Genomic DNA, 23,953 nt, shown 5'->3' with positions numbered 1-23,953 from the left:
AAAAATGTGGGAGAAAGAACTTAGAGATATGGTTAATTAGGGCAACAGTGCTTTGCCTACCTTGCTTAATTTTTATGTGAAATATTAAAAATACACATCGCAGAGAGACTATGAATTTATAATATCCACATTTTCTATTGACAACCTGTGAACATACATACATCTCTAGTTATAGGATTTTTTTTGCCTATAACATTACTCATTTGGAATGCTCCATGCAGAATGAATTTCCTGAACTTTTTTAAAACCAACCAACACAGGACACAAACTAACACAGTAACTGAGATCATCAAAAATATGTCCAGGAAATACAATATATGCTATAAAGAAAAAAGAACCACAATTAAAATGGTGTTACCCCTTGTGCAGAGAGTTTAGATTAAGCCTTCAACATTACTTACAGCCCAAGATGACGCTAAGTATGTGCTGGCTACTAGCTGAGCTGATGTACAGTGAGGCTGCTATATTTCTTGTGCTACAGCACTAAAGGTTGTATTGGAGGAGGTCAGAGGATGGGCCACAGAAACTGTGATTGCATAGTGGTCCTAAAACTCCAAGCTAATAGCACAGAGAATCTGCAGTCTGTACAAAATCCTATAAACTAACATAAATTAGAGAAAGACTGCACTGCAGCCTGACACCATAGCTCCAAGTGGAGGGTGGTGAATTTCACCTTCCCAACCTGGCACCTGCCACCATCCCACATAAAGTCCAACTCAGATTTTATACAGGTAAAGTTAATTTCAATTTAAATGGAAAATACTACAGCATTAAAGGCCAGATTATGGCTGTCTCTCCATGGACATACCTGGCAGGGGGCAGATGCAAAGGAGTCCACTTTCCTCCCTCTTCAACCCCGGCACAGAAATCAGACATAATTCCAGTCTTCATGTTCACTAAGCACTAAGAGGAGGAATAGCATTGCCCCAGTGCTATGCTCCCCAGAGGATGTGGAGTTAGGTTCATTTGCACCAGCATAAGATGTGACATTCTGGTATGTACTCATTCAGCACAAGCAGAATGCCCCCAAGAACCAGGTACCCTGTCCCCAATGCAGTTTGAAGCTTAAGTACCACAATAACTACTCTAAGATTACATAATTAAAATTAACACACAATCAGAAAATGCAAATTTCAACATTGCTACGATTATGTTAAATCAGCCATATTAGACATCCTGTATATTTTATGTTAGACATTTAATATAAACAGCAAGTATCAATTTAGATATTCAGTTAGATTAACAAGAATAGCATACATGTGTACTGATAATATGACCAAATTAATATTGCTGAAGGAACAAGCTTTTGAATTTCCTGTTTCTCTCAAGTATAACTGCATCCTTCATGCTGCATTAATGTAGTGTTTTTTGCATTTAATTTCCCTGATTTTTAGTTATTATAAAAGAAAATGATTTTCAAATGCTAACACTCCACTGCTGCTTTAAGGATTTAAGGCAGTGTAAGCACTTAAACCTCTAAGTCCTTAAGTCAGTATAGATGCTTAACTTGTCTTAAGGAATTAAGGTGGCATAGACGTTTAAGCTGCTTTAAATCCTAAAGGCCACCAGGTGCCCATTAACATACTTTGAAAAGGGTGTGCACTTCTGGAAAAAAAAAATATAGACCACATTTCCAGGAGTGCAAATTCTTAGACTTGGCAAAATACAATTCTGTGCATATACAGTATGTAATTTTCAAGCGTGCATAACTTTGTTAATTTCTAGCCAATTTTTTCCTCAAACATAGTCCTGGATGCACTCTTTAAGAAGGATTTTTAACAGGTCAAGTTTCAATGTCCCGATGGTATTTTAGTTCTCTGTAGGGAAACAAACTGATGCAATTTTTATTGCACAAAGTATATTTTTACCCGATAACTCAAAAACTGCAGAAGATAATTTCTTCCAACTCTAAGGACAAAGACCAAAAGCATTTTCAAAAGTTTCTGAGTGAGAAGGTTAAGCACAACCTTCACTATCAGACACCATAACTGGTAATTGTTCCCATTTTTTATATCATAATTGTGACTGTTGCAATACTATTAATCTACATTTACAGTCGGGGTTGCTGTATTTTTTGCCATATGACTTGCCTCTCAGTGAGCAGTAAGACAAATCTGTTTTTTAAATTCCCATTGCCCTTCCCCTTTTTCATCCCTTCCATTGTCACTCAAAATGTTATTACCACCATGGCACCCAGACTCCAACTGTGCATATTCCTCAGGAGGGCAGGTGTATAACTTCCCCATAAGCCAATAAAATCAGACAGTAGGATGGTTATTTGGGTAATACTGTCAGCACTCCCCACAGGACACCATATAAGTCACATTCACAATATGCTAAGTCTACCCAGGAGCAGGGAGTGAGATTCAGAAGTCTATCTTGTAACATGGGACTCCCACATACTAGTGTAGCACACTGTTGGAAGCCACTGAGTCAACTAATTAAAGACAATTTTATAGCCAGACGATTTGTTACCCTTACCCTGCACACACACAAAATAGCCTAGAGGGAGTTGTGGCTCTTTGCAGCTTTTAAAAAAATATCCTCCATCTTTTGCCACGTATTGAAATGTAAACTCCTGCGTTTACATGCATATGCTACAATCCTATCTTTAAACAACATTAATGTTGATTAAAATTATTTTTTGTAAATAACATATGGTGACTGTTCTGAAGGTAACACCTGCTGACACACTGAAAGAAATAGCTAGAAGAAAAACAAGATGACCTATATAGATCTCTAATAGATCATAAAAGATAACTAATATATGTTATATTATTCAGGAAATAGTTTGGTTTGATTTAGTTTTTCCTCCAATATTTTTAGTACATTCACCACAAGGAGAGGTTACTTACCTTTCAATAACTTGAGTTCTTCGAGATTTTTGACTCTATGGGTGCTCCATTGTATGGTGTGCACACGTTTGTGTGCTCTCAACCAGAGATTTGGATTAGCAGTATCTGCAGGTCTATGCCTATGCACCACATGGCCTCATGCTTCAGAACGAGGGCACATAAGGAAGAATGGATCCTCTGTTGCACCAGTTCCTTCTCAACTACAGAATTAGAGACTCCGTAGTAGAGGAGGAGGGCAGGAGGTGGCACCCCCAGAGGGACAAAACATCCTGAAGAATTCTAGTTCCTGAAAATTAAGTAATCTTTCCTTCTTTTTCAAGTACATGTCCCTATGGGAACTCCACCGTAGAAGACTCTCGAGCAATAACTCAACATTGAGATGGGTACGGAGGGGGGTGAATCCAAGATGGTGCAGAGGACAGCATCACCAAAGGTCACATCAGTGTTGGATGCAGATAGAGTAGTGTAATATTTGGAGAACAGGTGAACTTAAGACCAAGCTGTGGCCCTGTAAATTTCAGTGATGGGAACGTCATTGAGGAGGGTAACTGAAGTGAATTGAGCCCTGATGCAATTTGCTGACACTCTGGGGAGGGTGGTTGTATCCCAATGATCTTATAACAGGTTATGATGCAACTTGAAATCCACTCTGATAATGTTTAAAGATAGCTCAGTGGTTTGAGCATTGGCCTGCTAAACCCAGGGTTGTGAGTTCAATCCTTGAGGGGGCCATTTAGGGATTTGTGGCATAAATTGGGGATTGGTCCTGCTTTGAGCAGGGGGTTGGACTAGATGACCTCCTGAGGTCCCTTCCAATCCTGATATTCTATGATTCTATGAAAAGGAGATTGATTGTCCTTTCATTCTTTCAGAAAAGGGTATGGACAGCCTAGGTGAAACCTCAAAGCATTTAGTCCTATCCAGATAGAAGGGTAGTGCCCTCCAAATATCTACAGTGTGAAGGCTTATCTCATCTCTGGAAGAGGGAGGTTTGGTGAAGAATACTGGCAGATGGATATCCTTGTTGATATGGAAGTCTGATGGAACTTACATGATAAACCGAGGATTGGGGCGTAGCATTACCTTGTCACAATAGAAGGTAATATAAGGCAGTGAGCCATGAATGCTCCAGGTTCTCCCCCACTGATGGGGGCCATCCAAAGTCTGAAGGGGAGGGCATGATGTCGGTGAGATTTTGAACCAGCAACAAACCACAGGAAATATTTATGGAAGGAGTGCACAGCGACATGAAAATATGCATATTGAAGGTTGAGAGCAGTAAACCAATCCCATTGACTCAGACAAGGGATTATGGTAGCCAGGATCACAATCCTGAAATGCTGCGAAAGAATGTAGGTAGTCATGTTTTTGAGTCTTAGGATTGCCCTCCAACTGCCCTTTGTTTTGGGAAAAGACAGTTACTTTCCTGTATTGTAACCATTGTTCTTCAAGATGTGGGTGGAGACATATTCCACTCAGGTTTGTGCATTCCCAGAGCACCAAATATGGAGAATTTTGCCTAGTAGTACCCATAGGGGTGGTGCTCACGTCCTTCCCCTGGGTACATAAGGGCGGCATCGCCCTGACCCCCCTCAGTTCCTTTGCACTGAAATACCCAGCTGAAGACTCCAATGCAGAGGGATGGAGGATGGGACGGGGAATATGCGTGCATCCACATCTCAAAAAACAACATTTACAATATAGGTAAGTAACCTTCTTTTCCCAGGTGACTCACAAGCAGTTCCAGCAGGAGGTGGGTTCAGAGTCTTATTAAATAGTGGGTGTAGGATTGTCTTTCCAAACTTTGCATCCAATATTGATGCTGTGGTGATAGAATAATGTCTAGTAAAGGCTAAATCTGTGTAGATGTTGTCCAAATCAAAAATCATTTCCAAGTTACACAAGTAGGTGGCTCTACCTCAAAGTCAGGCTTACTGGTCTATAGTTCCCCGGCTCCTCCTTTTTCCCCTTTTAAAGATGGGCACTATGTTAGCCCTTTTCCAATCTTCCGGGATCTCTCCTGTCATCCATGAGTTTGTAAATATTCTTGCCAGTGGCGCTGAGACTTCTCCACCTAATTCCTTTAGTACCCTGGAGTGAATACCATCAGGCTCCACTGATCCGAATTCATTCAAATTGGTCAGAAGATCTTTGACATGTTCTTTACTTATCCTAATCCGCATCCCTTCCCCTGTAACGTCTATGGTAACTTTGCTAGTCATCTGGTCCCACCTTATTTTTTGTGAGAAGACTGAAGCAAAGTAAGCTTTGTGCAGCTCTGCCTTCCTATCATCTTCTGTTACCAGCTCACCTTCTCCACTGAGCAGCAGACCCACATCATCCCTGATCTTTCTTTTTTGTCTGACATGTTTGTCTTGTGATACAGCATGGCCAGAGGGCAGCAGGGTGTTAGAAGGGAGCCTTATTCCCTGTAGAGGGAAGAAAGTTTGCTATAGATTAATTAAAGCACCTGAAGCAAATTAGAGCACCTGAAGTCAGTCACCTGATAAAACCCTCCTGCTTCAATTAGACAGGAGAAGGAGTTGAAGCAGAGTGGATTGGTTTTGGAGCAGAGAGCAGTTTGGAGGAGTTGGAGCAGAGACCAGTTTGGAGGGAAGCAGAGGAGAGTTTGGAGAAGTGCTGCGGTGGGCTAAGAAGACCAAGACCCTAGGTAAAGAAACGCCCACTTGTGCAGAGGGAGAGCAGGAAGCCCCACAAGCTGAAGGGCAGAAGAGGGAAGAAGCCCAGGGGAAGGAACCGCTAGTTCAAGCGGTTTACCGCTATCCCTAGGGCCCCTGGGCTGGGACCCGGAGTACAGGGCGGGCCCGGGTCCCTCCCTCTCCACTCCCCTCCTCTAGGACACTAGTGGGGCAGTTAATACCCCAGTTCAGGGGCGAGAAACGATGCCCTGAACTCTCCCCAAGAAGAGAAAGCGCGAGACCCATCAAAGTAGTGCCGGAAATTTGCCACAGTCTGAAGAACCCCTTCTTGTTGTCTCTAACATTTCTTGCCAGCTGTAATTCACTCTTTGCCTGGGCTTTCCTGATTTTGTCCCTACACTCTCACACTATTCCCTCTATACTTCCTTGGTGACGTGCCCCTCCTTCCATTTCCTATATGTATCTCTTTTGGTTTTTAGATAGCTAAAAAGCTCCTTGTGCAGCCATATTGGACCCCTGTGGCTCTTATCTTTCTTCTGCATCAGAATAGCTTGATTTTGAGCCTCTAGTATTACAACTTTTAGGAACTGCCAGCCCCCTTTGACTTTTTCTTCCTAATTGGTCTTTCCATGGGACTTTGCCTATTATTTCTCTGAGTTGATTGAAATCTGCCTTTCTGAAGTTCAGTGTCTTTGTTTTGCTGTTGTCATGTCCTCCTTTGCATAGGATCTTGAATTCTTAATATGACAAAAAGAAAAGGAGTACTAGTGGCACCTTAGAGACTAATAAATTTATTTGAGCATAAGCTTTCGTGAGCTACAGCTTCATCCGATGAAGTGAGCTGTAGCTCATGAAAGCTTATGCTCAAATAAATTTGTTAGTCTCTAAGGTGCCACTAGTACTCCTTTTCTTTTTGCGAATACAGACTAACATGGCTGCTACTCTGAAACCTCTAATATGACAGTTTCTCTCATTAACTGCATCCATCACCAGGGAGTTGGGACTGGGGTGTGAGAAGAAATATTCCAGCCCACTGACTGGTAGATAATTTTTTTGTCTCCCATTTTACGGATAGTTGTGAGGATGGCAGCAGTTGTTTGCCACAAATTACGGGCTGGAGATAAGAGCGCCTCATTAACGGGCAGTGCTATTTCCTCACATAGACTGGTGTGAAGAATGTCCATCAGAGAGTGCCCAGGACTCTCATATCTCCTCTGTCAAGATTTGAAGAGATACTGCAAGTCTCTTCATTAGGTACTGAAATTACCTAAAATTGTCTGCATAGGACGGTGGTGTTGGCATCAATGCCTTGTTTGGAGAGGAAAAAGATGTATGGGAAAAAGGTATCTCCTCCTCTGGAGGTGGCAGTGGAACCTCCTGATCTTTCTTCCATACCAGGGAAACATGCAGCACTGGTGACTATGAGTGCAGTGCCGGTGATTGTTGAGATGACTGGGGAACTTCCAGATGTGGTCTCTTGAGGGCAGAAGCCCTACACAATTGGTCCCCATAGATTGTCCAGGGATCCCAAAAGTCCCACTGAAGAGGAGGGTAGGAGAAGGGACCCCAGGGGAATTCGTATTCAATGGGCATGTGGCAGCTTCTGAAGTCCTTGTCAGGGTACGCTTCCGAGGCATCAGAGAAAAAGCTAATGAAGACTTCTGATCCTCAGTATTGTCCCAAGTCCAAAGGAGGGGCAGTAGGCATTGGTGCCGTAGGCATCAGTGCCGGAAATCCTACAGGAGGTTGCAGCATATAGACAGGTGGATGGGTAAGTACCAAGGGTTGAACACTTGCTGGAACCTGAAGAGAGGAGGTGGTTGGCAGGCACAGAGGTACTGTGATAAACTCTCAGGTAAAGGGGTGACAATGGTTCCTCCAAAATGAAGAAGTCTTCCTGTGAAAGAAACCTAAAGTTTTTAGGAAAGCTTTTATAATGTATAGCCTAAACTGGGGGCGGTACTGGAGAACTAGTTGTGAGGACAGGAAGGTAGTTGCAGCTGGTGCCAAAGGAGCTGTCAAAGTGGGATCTCTGTGCTCCAGGCATATATGATCCAAGGGAGCAGAGGTAAGAGAGGGCTCCATATGAGTCTGAGTAACAGACAGTACCACTGCCTTAGACTTTCTCACATGGTTGATTTTGACGAGTCTCAGTGCTATCCTGAGAGGTCTGTTTAGATGGTACCAATGGCCCAGTGCCGATGCCTGACAGAGCCTCCGAGGTACCCATTCTGGGACACAAGGTCTTCTCAGAAACAGTTCTAAGAAGTGACTTATCTCTTTTTCTTCTCTCAGTAGAGGGAGACTTTCTTTTCTTGGAATGTTTTATCTCCAAAGAAGGCCTGGGAAGTGCTGAAATACTCAGGGGCGGTGGGGAAATTCAAACCCCTGAGAGTTCCACGAGGAAGAATTTCAGCTCAGCTCCCTTTGCAAGACCTGCTCTTACACACCATACAGACTTTGCACTTGGGATGGGACATGAGAGTCTCTGAGACACCAGGGACAGATATAATGCCCATTGCTCCGGGCACAAAACATTTTGCAAGTCTGACAGTCTTTGAATCCTGGGGCCTTTGGCATACAACAGATATAAGGCTAAGAGGGCCAAGGAATCAGTCCTGGAGACTGGGGAAAAGAAAAGGTAGGTGGAGACACCCTCTCCCCAAGGCATAAATTTATGCCAAATAACTTAATAATACATTAAAAAATAAAAGAAATAAAATGAATAATGGAAGAATGACTAAGTACTTGCTAGGAAGCAGCAGACATGCAGATGCTTTGTCTCGAGCTGCAGGCAGCTGAAAAGGAACTGCTTCACCCTATCTGCCTCACCCTGAAGCAGCAGGCCATGTGGTGCACAGGTGCAAACACTTCTAATTCAAATCTCCAATTGATGGCACACCGGTGTATACACATCCTACAATGGAGCACCCATAGAAGAATGATATTGAAGAACCATGGTGATATTTTATTTCTGTAATATGTACTGCTGACATACATCATTCTGCATAAGCTTTCATTAGTAATGCTAGCTGATGAAGCATCATATCATGATTTGGCATTAAAATTGGTTGAATTTTTCCAGTGGAACTTTTTATCATTCAAAATGCCTTTTGTCATCACCGAAACTTACTTCTGGACATTTTCATTTTACAGGAAATTTTGAAATTATTTGTTCTCTTTCAGCTTTGGAATGAAACAAATTTCAAAATCACAGAATTTACAGTGAAATGGAAATTTCAGTTCCTGCACAGCTCTGCTTGGTACTTTTAATGTCAGTAATTTCCACCCTGTACTTTTGGGGGGAAAGAGAAAGCCCTGCCACTATGGAAAGCAATTTGTTTCAAACAAAACATATTTGTATATATTTGGGGAGGTCTACTTCAATTTTTGGGGAAAAACTGATATTTGTAAATTCAAGTTTAAAAGCTATCATAACGAAATATCCATCTATTATTAACCACCCTAGTATCACACACCATTGTAATTAATTAATAGAATAGAATACCTTCTAGAAGAAATTATTGTTCATTAAGGATTTTGAACAGAACTAGACAGTGATGCCCATTGCTATCCTTTGAAAGAAAATATAAAATATCAGTATATCTCTGGATGCTATGTGCAACAGAATTTATTCCAGATTATTATTTTCATATGTAATCAAGTTTGTTTGATGGGTATATGAATCTGCATTTTAGAAGCACATTGTTAGGGTTCATCCAATAGCTAGACCTAAATGTGGGACTAGATTTAAAGTTGGGAAGGGACAGGGAGGGAGTTTGGCTATTCAGGAATTCTTTCTCCAGCTTCAAAAAACAGAATAATCCTACTTGTAATTATTTTAATTGATAGGATACTAACCATGTAAGTACTGTAGCAGGTAATAATATAATCTGAACTGTATTTGTGCTAGAGCTAAAAGAATAGCGTGCCAAGGGATCATCTTGAAGAGTATTTTTTGGAAATCTCTCTTCAAATATGATCCCAGTGTCTGTGATGGGATCCTCAGCTTTCTATGTGTTTATACCAGGCACATCGGTATGGAATGTAAGTGTATATGTTAGTATACATTTTGGGAAAGCACACTGTTTTGTATCTGCAGAATGTAAGGTTTAAAGAAGTTATCACAGCACTTAGATCTAAGATCTTTGGGGCAGGTACTGCCTTTTTGTTCTGTTTTTGTACAGCCCTCTTACGATGGGGTCCTGGTCCTTGACTAGGGCTCGTAGGTGTTATAGTAATACACATACATTAATATAATAACCATCGAGCTGGTGTGTGTCTCATGGGGTCCCACCGGGATTGGTTCTTGGCCCTACATTACATAATATTTTTAACAATGACCTGGAAGAAAACATAAAATTATCACTGATAAAAAATTGGAGTTGACATAAAAAATTGGGGGAGTAGTAAATAATGAAGTGGACAGGTCACTAACATAAAGCGATTTGAATTGCTTGGTAAGCTGAATGCATGCAAAAATATATGTTTTAATAAGGTTAAATGTAAATGTATACATCTAGAAAGAAAGAATGTAGGCCTTACAGAATGGGGGAAGGACTCTATCCTGAGAAGCAGTGACTCTGAAAAAATTTGGGGATTGTGGTAGATAATCAGCTGAACATGAGCTCCCAGTGTGACACTAAGGCCAAAAGGGCTAATGCAATCTTTGGATGCATAAACAGGGGAATCTTGAGTAGACATAGAGAAGTTTTTTTACCTCTGTACTGGGCATTGGTATGACCACTGCTGAAATACTGTGTCCAGATCTGGTATCCACAATTCAAGAAGGATGTTGATAAATTGGAGAGTTCAGAGAAGAGTCTTGAGAATGATTAAAAGAGTAGAAAACATGCCTTATGGTAACAGAGACAGAGCAAGAGGGTGAATCCCCAGGGTTAGGCTGAAGAGGGGCAAGCCTGAATATTGGTTATTTGGTATGTTATCCATTTCACACTGCACTGAACCCAAATGAATGCCTGGTATTTGGGGGTTTAGTGCAGTCTCCCATTAAAGTTAACAGTTAATGAAGTCGCAAAACTTTTACTTTTAAATCTACCTCTGTGTTTATGTTCATTCTCCTGTATGTTCTGATCAACACAGGCTTTGTAGAAACAAACAAAACCAAGTTTTGAAAAACATAATGGGCCTTATTCTCTACAACACTGTACCAATGCAAAGTGAGCACAAAGCACTACTGCCACTATTGTGAGTGGAGTGATTTGATATTTCACATTCACATGTATTACTTTGCACAAGTGTAAATACCTGCAGTGTGCAAAGGCAGGAGAGAAACAGGTCCAGTGTTAACTAAAATGTTTTATACATTGTTTTGGTAATATCTGAATGAAAAAAAAAATCTTACTTCGATTTAAACAGTGCCCTGTAGTGTTTGCAATTAAAATACTGTACAGTACCACTGTGCTAGTACATCAAAGCTGAAAAGTGAAACTAAGTAAAAATGACAATAGAAGCTATTAGTGTATTTTCAATGCCTATTCTGAGTGAAGTGCAAAAACGAAACAAGCAATAGAGTGGTGAAGAGTACAATAAAGTAAATTTTTTAAATTCTGTCAAATTTTAATAATCTAAGTTTGTTTTGAAGATAAAAATATTAATCAATCAGTGTTCTTAGAACCATGCAAGTATTTTTAATATCAGTTGTATGCAAAGCACAAACAGAAATTAAATGTTGTCAGTGACAAAAAAAAAAACCCACAACTTAATTTTTCTTTATCTTAGATAGAAAAGCTAAAATGTGAAAATAATTCTTCAATATAGAATTTAGGGAATTTTACAGTATCTGATCTCTCATAAGAGTTTTGTAGCAAAAGCAACTGTATTTTCTAAACTTCTGCTTCACTAGGCCCTGATTTTGCAATTAACTCTACACAGGCTCAGGATGTCCATCTGCTTGGTGCCAAATACAGCATTAGTGTTCTAGTCAAATTTCATATAGAAGATGCCATAATGGAATATCTGTTGCCTTCCAATTTATAAAGTGATAAAAGATTTAGTGTGTACATTGCTTTGCAGAACAGAGGTCAGGAAAATGGAACAGGAAACACTTAACACATTAAACATACATGTAAAATTAGCACTGCAGCATCAAATTAATAACTGTATACTTATCCTAAAGGAAGTCATTTAGGAATATCAGGACCAGATCCTACAGTCCTAACACAGAAAAATAGCAATGGACATCAATAGGGGATGTTACTTGCATATTGCCAAGAAGATTGTGCCCTTATATACTGAAAATTTAATAAAATTGTGCTAAAGTATTTCAAAGAAGTCAGTAACTAACCAGATTTAAGTGATGCTGTTTTACTTCTGTTAAACAAAACAGTTCTAATGGTACCCACCTTCATATCTTCCAAATTTTTCTGTCGAGTCCATAGTAATTCTCCATATGTTTTTTCCTCATGCTGTATTCTCTTCTCATATTTTTCTAATTCATTCTGGAGGTAATCAATTATCATCTGATTTTTCTCCTGCTTACAGCTAACAGCACTAAAATTTTCCCTTTAAAAGAAAAAAGTTCTTAATAAAAATTAATATTATAAACTGATTTTTAGTCTTACCTTATATAGTTTAATATTTAATTTTACTGTAGACAAAAAGACAGACAAATCTCACATATGTTAAGATCCATTTGAAAAACGATATAGAACCATGTGATAGATATAACATGTTCTTTTGAACAACCTCACATGTACTCTGCCCACTAATCCATCTCCATCAGACTACTATGTTAGGCCATCTTTAGAGGTTTCTAAAATGTACTTGTTATAATTTTCATTTTCCTCAGAGGTCCATATATGAGTACTCATGTTACTAATGGAGTCGCATTTTTCACACAAAAGGATATGAAAAATAAAATATAGCAAATTAGGAGTCCTATAGATAATATATATAGTATTTGATCGTGTAATTAAAGACTGTCATAATACATATACACAAGGGGATGAATAAAGGTTGCACAGGAAACCTTAAGTCTGGCATTTCCTAACTTTTCAGTGCTTTACTTTGTAACCTAAATGTTGTTTTAAAATAGCTTTTTGGGGGGAGGTGTGGGTAATGCAATTTCCTTCATTTTTTTTTAAAAAAAGCAAACACACAAAAATCCCTTCATGTATAATCATGGTGATCTCACATGTGTCATCAGCAGTACTGGAAACTTTACATCCACTGCACAGACCTCTACCACTTACTAACATCATATCTGGTAGCAGTAGTAGAACTAGACACGAGCGAGGAATGAGATACATACTTTGCCAGTGGGATTTACAGCTATCTGCTGAAAGCACAGAAATGCTGAGATTCAGGAATCCTGGGTTCAATTACAAGGTTTGGAGGAAAGTATGTTCTATTGGTTACAGACCCTTCTGCACTCTTTCCCCCCCGCTTGTCCCTGTCACCAGCATGTGCCCCTTAATCTGTCCCTCTGCTCCCATTTCCTTCTCCTTATGTCTCAGGCACATTATGTAGGCAGTTAGCACAGGGAAGGGAAAGGTTCCAGTATGATTAAGTATGCACACTCCCAGTTCCCTTAGGACCCCAGGTGTTGGCTATCTCCCACTAATCCAATCAAACTTGCCCCTCTCTACCCCCAGTGAGACAAGAGGAGCTTGGTGCAGTTGGCAATGTGGTAGGTTCTTGCTTAGAATTGCTAGTTCTAAGCATTTTCTATAGGGTTTTTGTTTTTCCGAGGGAGAGTGAAAAGCAGTAAGGTTCTTCAAAATGGTTCACCATTTTTATTGGGTTGCCTTGATTGGTTTTAGGATGGGACTGTGTTTTCCTTAATTAGTGTGTTAGCATAGGGATTTGTGGTAGTCTTTTCAGTTACACAGCTGCCCCTACTCTGGAAAATTTTTAATTTTATAGTACTGTTGTTTTAGTACTATATAGGTCAAAATTTCTATTTTATTCTTGTAGTTTATGTTTAGGCTTTTGCTATTTTTTTTTTTTTTTTGCAGTTAAACAGTAATAAGTGGAAGAGGAGATCAGATAAAAGTGTGAGAGAGTAAGCTAGAAAGTAAGCAACAGCCATGAATGAAGGCAGCAGCAGGAACCCCATGTCTCCAGTTTCTCCATCAAGCCAGGCAGGAATCAGCACCTGGAATCAAGGGCTGTTGCCTCCAGCTGCTTCCCTCAAGTGTGCACGGTTTCTTCACAGAAACAGTAACTCCCATATCATAGGACTGCTGATGAACAGACTAAAAATCTATTGAGGTATTTGAATGATCTTTTGTCACTGGGTCTAAGACACTGAGTCAGACCCAAACAGGAAAGTTTCTTACATGCTACTTGCCTTAATTTTCTCAACATCTACACTAATCCTCACAGATGAGTTGATCTCTCTCCTCATAGATGGGGTCAGTTCAAGCATTTTTAAGAGGATGCTGGGAACCTTGGGTTTACCCATCTTGCAAACTACCAGAAGAGTTCTTCTAAAGTTGTATAACAATCACTTAAACCAATCACCATTCCACCCAAAAGTAAAATATGTAATCCAAATATATAAGCATGTTTAACATTTAACTAGGTATACCACCCAAAAATAGGAACTGGCTCCAGGGAGAGCCTTCTTTAAGATATGTACATAAAATGCCAACTGCTGGGACAGATTATTAGAGACATTAATAGAATAAAAGAAATTAACAGACAAGAAATATTCCTTTCTTCTGCATACTCACCACTAATCCTCACTAAAGGGAAATAACAATCAGCAAGAAGTAGCAAGCAATGAGAAAGAACCTTTCCCTTCTCTTTCTCCCCCCTTCCTTTTTTTTTTAAACAAAGGCTGTGTGCTCCAATGACCATAGATGCTGTAGGTGCACTATCCTAGTTTTCCAGCAATTCACATGGGGAAGAATTCTGCTTGTGCTGTATGGTCTCTGCGCAGAGGAGAATGGTAAAAATTAGATGGGGAACAAGCAACTTCAATCATCTGGATCCAAGTCTTGGAAGTGGAGTGACTTCAGATCTTTAAGAGTGAGATGGGATACCTGAGAAGCAGAGGCTCAAGAAATATTCAAAGTATTCTTTACAGAATTTCAAAATCAATGGTCTTTTTAAAGAGTAGGAATTGGAAAAATTTGGAGGAATCCCTCAGCAGAAGGAGTGCTGAACTCAAGAACTATTTAGAACTAGAGAGTTACTGGTAGTGACCAAAACAAACAAACATTACAACCTTTCACTACCAACTTCAGTTGCTCTTAAAGATTCTTGGCCAGAACCAAGGAATAGAGTTTGGGATACAGCATCCCATTGCATGAAACTGATCAAATGGATGTCAGTAGCAACCGCAGGATGTGAGATGCTGAGCACTGATCCTCTGTATTTTTGGAGTCCATTAGACTGGAGGTCGGAATACCAGGTTCAGCTGAATCATTCTTCTTGAATCAAGGTTTGGAAGAAGCCAATCCCAGGCAGCTGGGAATGTGTAGCACCTGCAAATGGAAGTGAACGTGGCCGGAAGAAGGGAGCTAAAGTGTGTGGAGGCAAGAAACTCTTTTTTCATGACTTCCCCATCCTGTAAGTAACTTTGCAATTCAACAGAACACAGCTATTTTCTCTTTGACATTGCACAGCAGGCTCACCTTTATCCTGGAGAAGAGTAAGCCTGCTGTGCAATCATCATATATGGCCCTCCAAGGCTTGCGTGGCCTAGAAGGCTACAGGTATTTTCAGCTGGATAGGGCCCTTGGAGACTATTTTCAGGACTCATCAGTCACAGTAAGTGTAAGTCCACATTTCTTGAAACAGAGAAAAACCAGAACACAAGAAATCCTCCATTAATTAAAGATGCAACTGACCATGGATTTTATTAGATTTTGGAAAATAGTCCCGATGCCTGAAATACCATTTACCAGGCAGACAATTTATCATGAATGTCTTCTACAAATGCACAAAACCCACAAAGTATAATCAGACAAAAATACTTTCAAATTATTGATAAAAACTGCATTATATTTACGATAAATAATACTGTACAGATAACATAAAAGCTACGTTTTAAAAAACTTTGATAGGAATGGAAATTCTTACCTCAATTCTATGAGGGATTTCTCTGTAGTTTCAATTTGTCTTTGCTTTGTCTCTGCTAATTCATTTAATTCATGAATTCTGTTTTGAAAATTTTCAATAATGTGAATGGTTTCATCTAGCCGACAGGAAACATCTGAATATTTTCCCTGGAAACAAAGAAGAAAATGTGTGAGTGTGTGTATATATATAGTGTGTAAAGTAGGGAGGGCTAGATTTCTAGATACTGTATTTTAAGTGCACAGTTATGAGCAACGATGCATGAAACTGCATACCTGAAGACACAGAACTGTTTTCAGAAGTGATGTTGAAGCACTTAGTGCAATTGAAATAATTCTGTTTCTTTAAGGGCAAAATTTTACACGTCTAAGTTATTGTTCCTCAACTTGTTGCACAACCTTGCTATTAATATTTGTATCCTCACAACTGCATATTGAATAATACCTTCTTCATTAATAGACACACCCCTTCTTAATCTGTGCTCTCATATACATAACAAACAGCTTCTAATAATTCTGTTGGCCTCTTCAAACAAACAACGGCTTGCATACGCAAAATCACCAATAGCAGTTGAAAGATAAACAAAACTTTTCACACATGGCCCAATTCTGTGCCCACTGATTTCAATGGATGCAGGATCAGGATCCTAGGTAGCAACTTTCACCTTAGGTTATCAAAATACTAACAAATGTTAATGGAGTCTTGCAACATCTCCATGAAGTTTGGTAGAAAATATTCTCCCAATTTTACTCAGTAGAAAACTAAGGCACAAAAAGTTAAAAGCACAATGTGTGCCTTAAAATAGGCAACTACTCCAGACTTAGACATGTATCGAAGAAAAGTCCTGATTTTCAGGGGTACTTAGCAACTGTAGCTTCTAATGGCTTCGATGGGAGCTGTATGTGCTCAGTACCTTTGGATATCAGTATATTTATTTAATTGTGTAAAGATACAGGTGCCTTTAGACATAGGTCAAAATTTTCAGACAAGAACTGTTTGTAGGGTACTTGTTCCATATTACAGGCAGTGGGACAACTGAGAGTAAAAAATAAAAATCCTGAACTACAGTCCTCTTTTCTAATCCATAGATACATTGCCTCTCAAATGCATACTGAGACCAAATTATTTAAACTTAAAATAGGAAGAACTGTTTTTCACAAAATACTTGTAATTCACCATAGATATTAAAGTATGTCTTGATTTTCATATTTCCATTGTATCCAAGCAGTATGGCAAAGAATATTTGGCTTTTAGTTACACAGTTGGTGAAGAATCAGGTGAAATGCAATGGCCCCTTCTCATTTCACAGGTGACAACCAGATGGATGAAGAAAATTAAAAAAGGCTCATGATGCAAGCAAACAATACCACTAATACCCACAGTATAACCAGGACTGCAATTTCCCCAGAACCAATACACCGAAAGAAGAGAGCTATAGAACAACAATAAGCAGGTGGGAGGCTGGAGCTACTTTAACAGAAACCCATTTTACACATAGGGAAAAATTACAAAGAGTAGCTCTAGTAATCCATACTAATGGACTCTAAATAGCAATAAGAAAAGGAGGACTTGTGGCACCTTAGAGACTAACAAATTTATTTGAGCATAAACTTTCGTGAGCTACAGCTCACTTCAGCTCAACAATGCATCCGATGAAGTGAGCTGTAGCTCACGAAAGTTTATGCTCCAATAAATTTGTTAGTCTCTAAGGTGCCACAAGTCCTCCTTTTCTTTTTGCGGATACAGACTAACACGGCTGCTACTCTGAAACCTGTCTAAATAGCAGTGTAAATGAGCTGAATTTAAGGAGGAGGAAACATACCTCTTGATCTCACACACAAACACACACATGGGTGGCAGGTTTGTATAATTTTTGGTGGTGCCCAGAACCTGCCCCTGCCCAAACTCCACCCCCCCCCACCTGCCCAAGACTCTGGGAGGAAGTTTGGGTGGGGGAGGAGGTCTGGGGTGCAGGCCCTTGGCTGGGGCAGGGGATTGGGGTGCAGACTCTGGGAGTTTGGGGATGGGAGGGGGTGCAGGGGTGAGGGCTGTGGCTGCAGATGAGGGGTGTGGGAGGGGCTCAGGGTGACAGTAGGGGTGTAGGGGGTGAGGGCTCTGTCTGGGGCTGGGGGGGGTTGGGGTGTTAGAGAGGCTCAGGGCTGGGGCAGAGGGTTGGAGTAAAGGGGATGAGGGCTCTGACTGGGACTGGGGATAAGGTGTTGGGGGTGCTTGAGGGGCTCAGGCAGAGGGTTAGAGTGTGGGGGGGATGAGGGCTCTGGCTGGGGCTGGAGATGAGGGGTTTGTGGTGTTGGAGGGGGCTCAGGGCTGGGGCAGAGGGTTGAGGGTGTGTGGGGGGATGAAAGCTCTGGCTGGGGGTGTGGGCTCTGGGGTGGGGCAGGGCTGGGGATGCATTTGAGGTGCAGGCAGGCTGCTCCGGGACAGGGGCCAGAGAGGAGGACACCCCCCAGCCTTTTCCCTGCCAGCAGCAGCGAGCTCTGGGGGAGGAGCCCCCCTTTCCCGCTCCCCCCAGCAGCACACTCACCCCCACCACTGTCACTGTATGTGCTCCTAGGACCTCTCTCAGGTCCAGGAATCTCCCTCACCTCCCTTGTGGTGGGTGCCGGGGGTGCTGCGTGCACCTCCTCCCCTGCTGTTGCCCCTGACTGTAACCTCACTGGGGGTGAGGGATGGGGCTGCCCCTTGCCCAGCATGGGGCAGGAGTGGTGACTGCTGGTGGGGGGGGCCTCCTGTACTGGTGGAGGGTCACGCTGGAAAAGGGAAGGGTTGGAGGTGGAAGGGCAGGCTCAGAGTCAGTCTGCCCTGGCAGTCGAGTAGGGGGGCACTAGGACCCAGCAGCAGAAGTTGATGCAGGGAGACAGCATGGAGCTGCACCTCAGAGGCAGGGATGCTCTGCTCTGGTGCATGGGGGCAGAAAGAGGAGGCCGGAGGACTCTCGTGGGGGGGGCAGGTGGGGCCAAGGGTGACACCCAGCCCCAATTATTGGTGGAGCTGGGCCCCGGGCTCTGAATATCGCTGGTGCCAAGGCACCACGTGGAGATATAACTCACCGCCTCTGCACACACACACACAAAGAATTACAGCCCTTATAAAGCATCACAGAAAAGTGCCCCAGCAAACACATTAATACCCAAACTACGATGGTTAGCAAAGGAGCGCATGCACTTAACAAGTAATCGGCTTCACAAATCTCTTTTTCAGATGCTTTCCCCTTTCTGTCCAGGTGACAGCCTGACACTTGGTCTGATGGACTTTTACTCTTAGAGGAAAAAGACCCCCCCATCTTGCATATATACCTCAAAGATAACTGAAAGAATCCATCCAGAAATCAAATCTTCATAAGGTACTTTGCCTCTAAGCGTACATCTATACTTTGAGCTGGAGGGATAATTTTCAACTCAGGTAGACGCATAAACATGTGATTGAGCTAGAATACTAATAACAAAAAGTGTAGCTGTGGCAGAGTGGGAGGTGGGACAGGCAAGCTGCCCAACTAAGTACCTAGGGTCCTGGGAGGGATTGTACTCAAGGTGACTAGCCCATCCCACAGCCTTACTGCACTTCTAATCAAAGCTAGTGTGCATTCGTGTACCCAAGCAGGAAATTACACCTCCAGCTCCAAGTGCACAGGGAGTGATGCTCCAGAACAGATATGGAGACAATCAGGTGATCTTGTCAAACAAATCTGATTTCATTCTTTTATGACAGGGGTCGGCAACCTTCGGCATGCGGCCCATAAGGGTAATCTGCTGGTGGGCCACAAGACAGTTTGTTTACATTGGCTGTCCGCAGGCACGACCCCCAACAGCTATCGCGGTTCACCGTTCCCAAACAATGGGAGCTGCGGGAAGTGGCGTTCTACAGGGATCAGCCAATGCTATTCAAAATTTTTATCTATGATCTAGAAGTAAATATAAAATCATTGCTGATTTTAGGGGATATTGTCCATACTTGTTAAACTTCCTTTCTTCATTAATTTCTATACCAAGCCAGTTGCTTGGGTATAGTTCTTCCCTGCTAGCAAATTGAGAAACAAATAACTAAGTTTTTGACACATTATCCTTCTCTCCCCAGTATACGCTGAAACGGCTTACCAGCTCAGAACTCAGCTGCGACTTAGAAAGCAATTCTGGTAAAAAGAATTACCTTGAACAATTGTAAAACCAACAGGAAACTATAAAAGGACATTGTATTAATCTTTCCAAGGTGGCGGCCTGGACTGGTATCTCAAAGTAAATAAATTTTCTTACTTTTCTTCTTCAACCAGTCTAATTGCTTGGGACCTCCTACAGCAATAAAAAAATCATACAGGAGGAAGGGATGAATGTCTAACAGCTGCCAGCCGCATCTTTCTGACAAAGGCTGCATCCAATTATGTTTGTACAACACATGGAGAGCTCTTGGTGAATATGAGAATTGATGTCTAGGTGGCTGCCTTGTAGATTTCCATGAAACACCTCCAATCTCTCTTCCCACAAAGACTCCATCCATGTGGTAATGCAGGCTTGAAATACATGCTTTCTCCTCAATCCATTCTGAAACTATTTGGAAGAATGCCTGAACTTTCCTAAATTAGGATATTGATGCAATATGAATAACCACTCTGAATCTCTCAGTTCTTAGCAAAGATAAATTCAGACAGCTGTTAATGTCCAGGCAATGTAGCTTACCCTACTTGGAATTTTGTGGATTAAGACAAAAGAGTGGGAAAGGCTACTTCCTTGTTCAAATGACATACAGGAAAACCTTTCAGGAAAGGACCCTTATCCTGGTAGACCCTGTATCTAGCAGGAGAAGGCATGAAGTTCCTTGAATCTTCTGGCAAAAGAGAACTGCCATTGGAAACAGGACCTTAAGGTACAGTCAACAGAAAGAAAGGACAGTCGTATGGTTAAGTCACTGGACCGTGTAACAAACTGGCCTTCTCCCCAGCTCCCAAAAGACTCACTACCACAACCACTCTCTTTCCAGGTAGTTTATTTTCCAACACAGGCAAAACAAACAAAAAACAGCCTACCTCGTGTTTTTTTCCCCTCCCTTTACCTCTCACAGGAACTTCCTGCTGCTCCTGCTTCTTGCAATTCCCGAGCTCTGACTCACCAGGTCTCCCTTCCCTCTAGACCCAGGTGCCCTGTTTTAACCCTAATGGGGTCAGTTAACGAGGCACAGGTTGCACTGGCCCTGCTCCCTCTTAAATGTCACCCTGGTAAACTCCTCCCTCCTTGAAGACCTTGCCCACACTTAGGGCAAGCCTTACAGTCCTTACCTTCACCATGACACAGTCAATACAGCCTCATTTTCTTCTCTGGGACTTCAAGGACCCACATGTTGAAGGTCTAATTCTCCCTCAAGCAGATTAAACACCAGAAGGAGGCAACCTCTCTCTTCCTGAATCACCAGCTGCTCTCTTTCTCATCTGTAGCATGCATTCTGTAGCTACCAGTTATTCTGACAGTCCCCCAGTCCTCATGATGGGAGCCATAAAACTGTCCCTTGACTCCCCCTCTTCAAAGGGCCACTACTTTCACCCCAGCCTCTTATCTGCATGCTAACAAGGTCCATCTGGGTCCCCACTGGGCATCCATTGCCCACTCTTGAGTCTGTGCCATGAGCTCCTGTTCCCTGACAGTCTTCTCAATCTGAAGTGTGGCCAATGTCTGCTCCAACATCAAGCACTGCTGTTTTCCACACTCTAACTCCACTCTAGACTATGCTAATTCTTGTTCAGGTTTTATTGTCTGATTGATGATCTTCTGCTGGGAGGTTTCCTCCAGCTCTTGTCAATTCTCTTTTAAGATGTTCCAATAAGCTCTGAAGATGACTGAAGGCTTCCTCTCAGCCCCTATCAGTTGTTTCATGCAATCTTCAGCTCTCTCCACCCCTTTTCTGATCAACCATTGGTTTTCTGTACCCTACACTGCTGCTCTGGATTCATGACACCTTACCTCTGTATCAGGGCTGGGAAACCCAACCAGTCTCTTCCCAAAATCATCAGTCACAGAAGATCCTTCAGTACCCTAATATGTAGTTGACCTCTCTGCTCCTGTACTCCCAACTCAACCCCTGCTGTGGGGTAGATCCAGATCTCACCTTGCATACCTGACACATCTCTGGGTAGATTCCAGTCCATCTTCTCTGACAATACCACATTTCCCCAGACAAGGGTGCACCCACAATCTGAGTCCACAAGACTTTCTACTGACACTCCTCCCAGCCTGACTAGTACCATGTACAAGTGAACCCTAGTGCCATTAAGAGAAGACCCTAGACCATAAGCCTGGCTGTAAAGCAACACAGGTAATTGCACTCCATTATTGTGCATTATTGTACACCTAATATCCAGACTTGCCACATCTGAAGCACACAATGGGACTTACCCAGCCAACCCCAAAAGCACTTCCTCAGACTGGCGCCCTGGTAGGTCCTGTGCATCCCCGTGTTTTGGGTTACTCAGGACCCTCTCCCACTAAGAGTTTCCTGGTGACTACCCAGATCGGGGTAGCCCCTTGTCTGATCTCCCCTAGTAGGCCACTCCTAGTTTGCTACACAGTTCAGGCTGCCCGGCTCCTTCAGTTTCAAAGGCGGCTTCTGTCCTTTCAACTGCCTCACCTACTGATGCAGGTTAGTATTGCCTTTCCCATCTCTGTGCTTCTATGGGTGGGACCTTCAAGAACTTCTCCAGGACCACTTGGTCCAGGATTTTCTCTATGGAGCTAGTCTCTAGGCATAACCACCAAGCAGCAAGATCCCATAATATCGGAGCCACTACCCATTGTTGTGCCCCACACTGGAATAGTTTGGTCCAGTATGCCTCTGGAGTCAGTCCCAGTCTATCCAAAACCTTCTCCACAGGATAGGAGTTCACCTGCTCATTTCTCACAACTTGGTAGGCTACTTGTGCCGAGCCCACCAGGAATAGTGCTATGGAAGCTGCCCAAGTCAATTCCCCCCAGCCTGCTGCACTTGTTATTTGCTCAAATGTGGAGGAAGGCCTCTTCACTCCTGTACCCAGCTTCGCCAGGCCAGGGACCAGTTTGCCTGAGCTACCTCATCTCCAGTACCAGACACATTTCACAAGAATCCCTTGGCCCAACTGCTACTTTTGCTGCTGGAAGTGGGCCTTTGCCACTGTTGCGGAAGGGCAAATCATGCTTCTTGCCATTTCTGCAGGCTCACAACCAATTACAGAGTCATAGCCTGGGTCTGTTGCTGCTGTTTCTGTTGCCACTGTTCCATTAACAGACATATGACCTCCTCCATTTTTCCTCATTGCTAAAACTGAGGTGTGTGCCAGTCAGTGCTTGGAATCCAATTTCTTCCCTGTTCTAGGGGCCAATCACATCCCCATATTCTCCACCAAAGGTCACAAGACAGGGCTTTCCCCCAAATTGTTAAGAACCCTCTGCCACGACCAGAGTCTCTTTCCAGGCTGTTTTATTTTCCAACACAGACAAAACAAACAAAAACAGTTCCTCAGCACACTCTGTGCTACAGCTCCCAGGGGTTCTTCCCCTTCTGTCTCTCACAGGATCTTCCTGCTACTCTTGCTTCTTGCAGCTCTGACTCAACAGATCTCTCTTTCATCTAGGCCCAGGTATCCTCTTTTAACCCTAAGTGGCAGTCTGCTAACCAGACACAGGGTGCACTGGTCCTGCTCCTTCTTAAAGGACAGACAAGGACTCAGAAGATCCAGATTCCGTTACCTGTTCTGCCACAGACTTCTACTGTTGTCCTTAGACAAATCAAAATGAAGCTGGAATTAGAGTGGGGAGAAAATTAAGACAGTAACTCACTATTGATATGACGTTCATCGCATGAACTCTAGTGTTAAACACACTTTGGGAAACTACCAGAAACATTTTCACAACTTGTAAACTTTTCAAAGCAATTTTCCTGGACTATAATACAAAGAAAAAAATTAAAAAATTATGAACATCAGAGTAGTGTCTGCCACTTTTACCCACTTACAGATGGATATTGCTGGGGAATAAATTATAATAAGGAGCTTTGAAGAAAACGTAACCTTAACTGGTAATGTAGAAAAGCGCAAACTTTAAACAGAACTAGTGGCTGAAAGTCTGTGCTGTTGCATAGGTGTAATTCTTCAGGTCACATGTGCAACAACAAAAAATCAAAATGGCTGAGAACTTAGAAACTGGATGGTAAGAGACCATGAATTCCACTGATGACTGAACTTGGTAATATTCGAACAAAAAGAGCTTTCAACCGTGCTTATAGCTGTTTCCATTGCTTTAGACTGACTCAACAGACATTCTAGTCATCATAATTCTGTTTGGGAGTTTTGTGTGTGTGGTGGTTGTGATGGTGACTCAGTTAACTTGCATGTGGTTTTGTGTTGTGCTGGGAAAG

The 23,953-nt window shown here is 42.2% G+C and overlaps 1 protein-coding gene across 1 annotated transcript in view; it reads right to left on the bottom strand.

Annotated features, from left to right (window-relative positions):
- CCDC178 (coiled-coil domain containing 178) overlaps positions 1–23,953 on the bottom strand; it is a 368,653-nt gene that overhangs the window by 199,414 nt on the left and 145,286 nt on the right. The window contains 2 exon segments of the mRNA XM_077809023.1: positions 11,881–12,040; positions 15,569–15,714. Coding sequence (XP_077665149.1) covers positions 11,881–12,040; positions 15,569–15,714 — 306 coding nt within the window.

The sequence above is a fragment of the Eretmochelys imbricata genome, chromosome 2 (genome assembly GCF_965152235.1).
Source record: "Eretmochelys imbricata isolate rEreImb1 chromosome 2, rEreImb1.hap1, whole genome shotgun sequence".
Lineage (NCBI taxonomy): Eukaryota > Metazoa > Chordata > Testudines > Cheloniidae > Eretmochelys > Eretmochelys imbricata.
The sequence above is the reverse complement of the archived record's forward strand: the minus strand, read 5'-3'. Positions and strand labels throughout refer to the sequence as shown.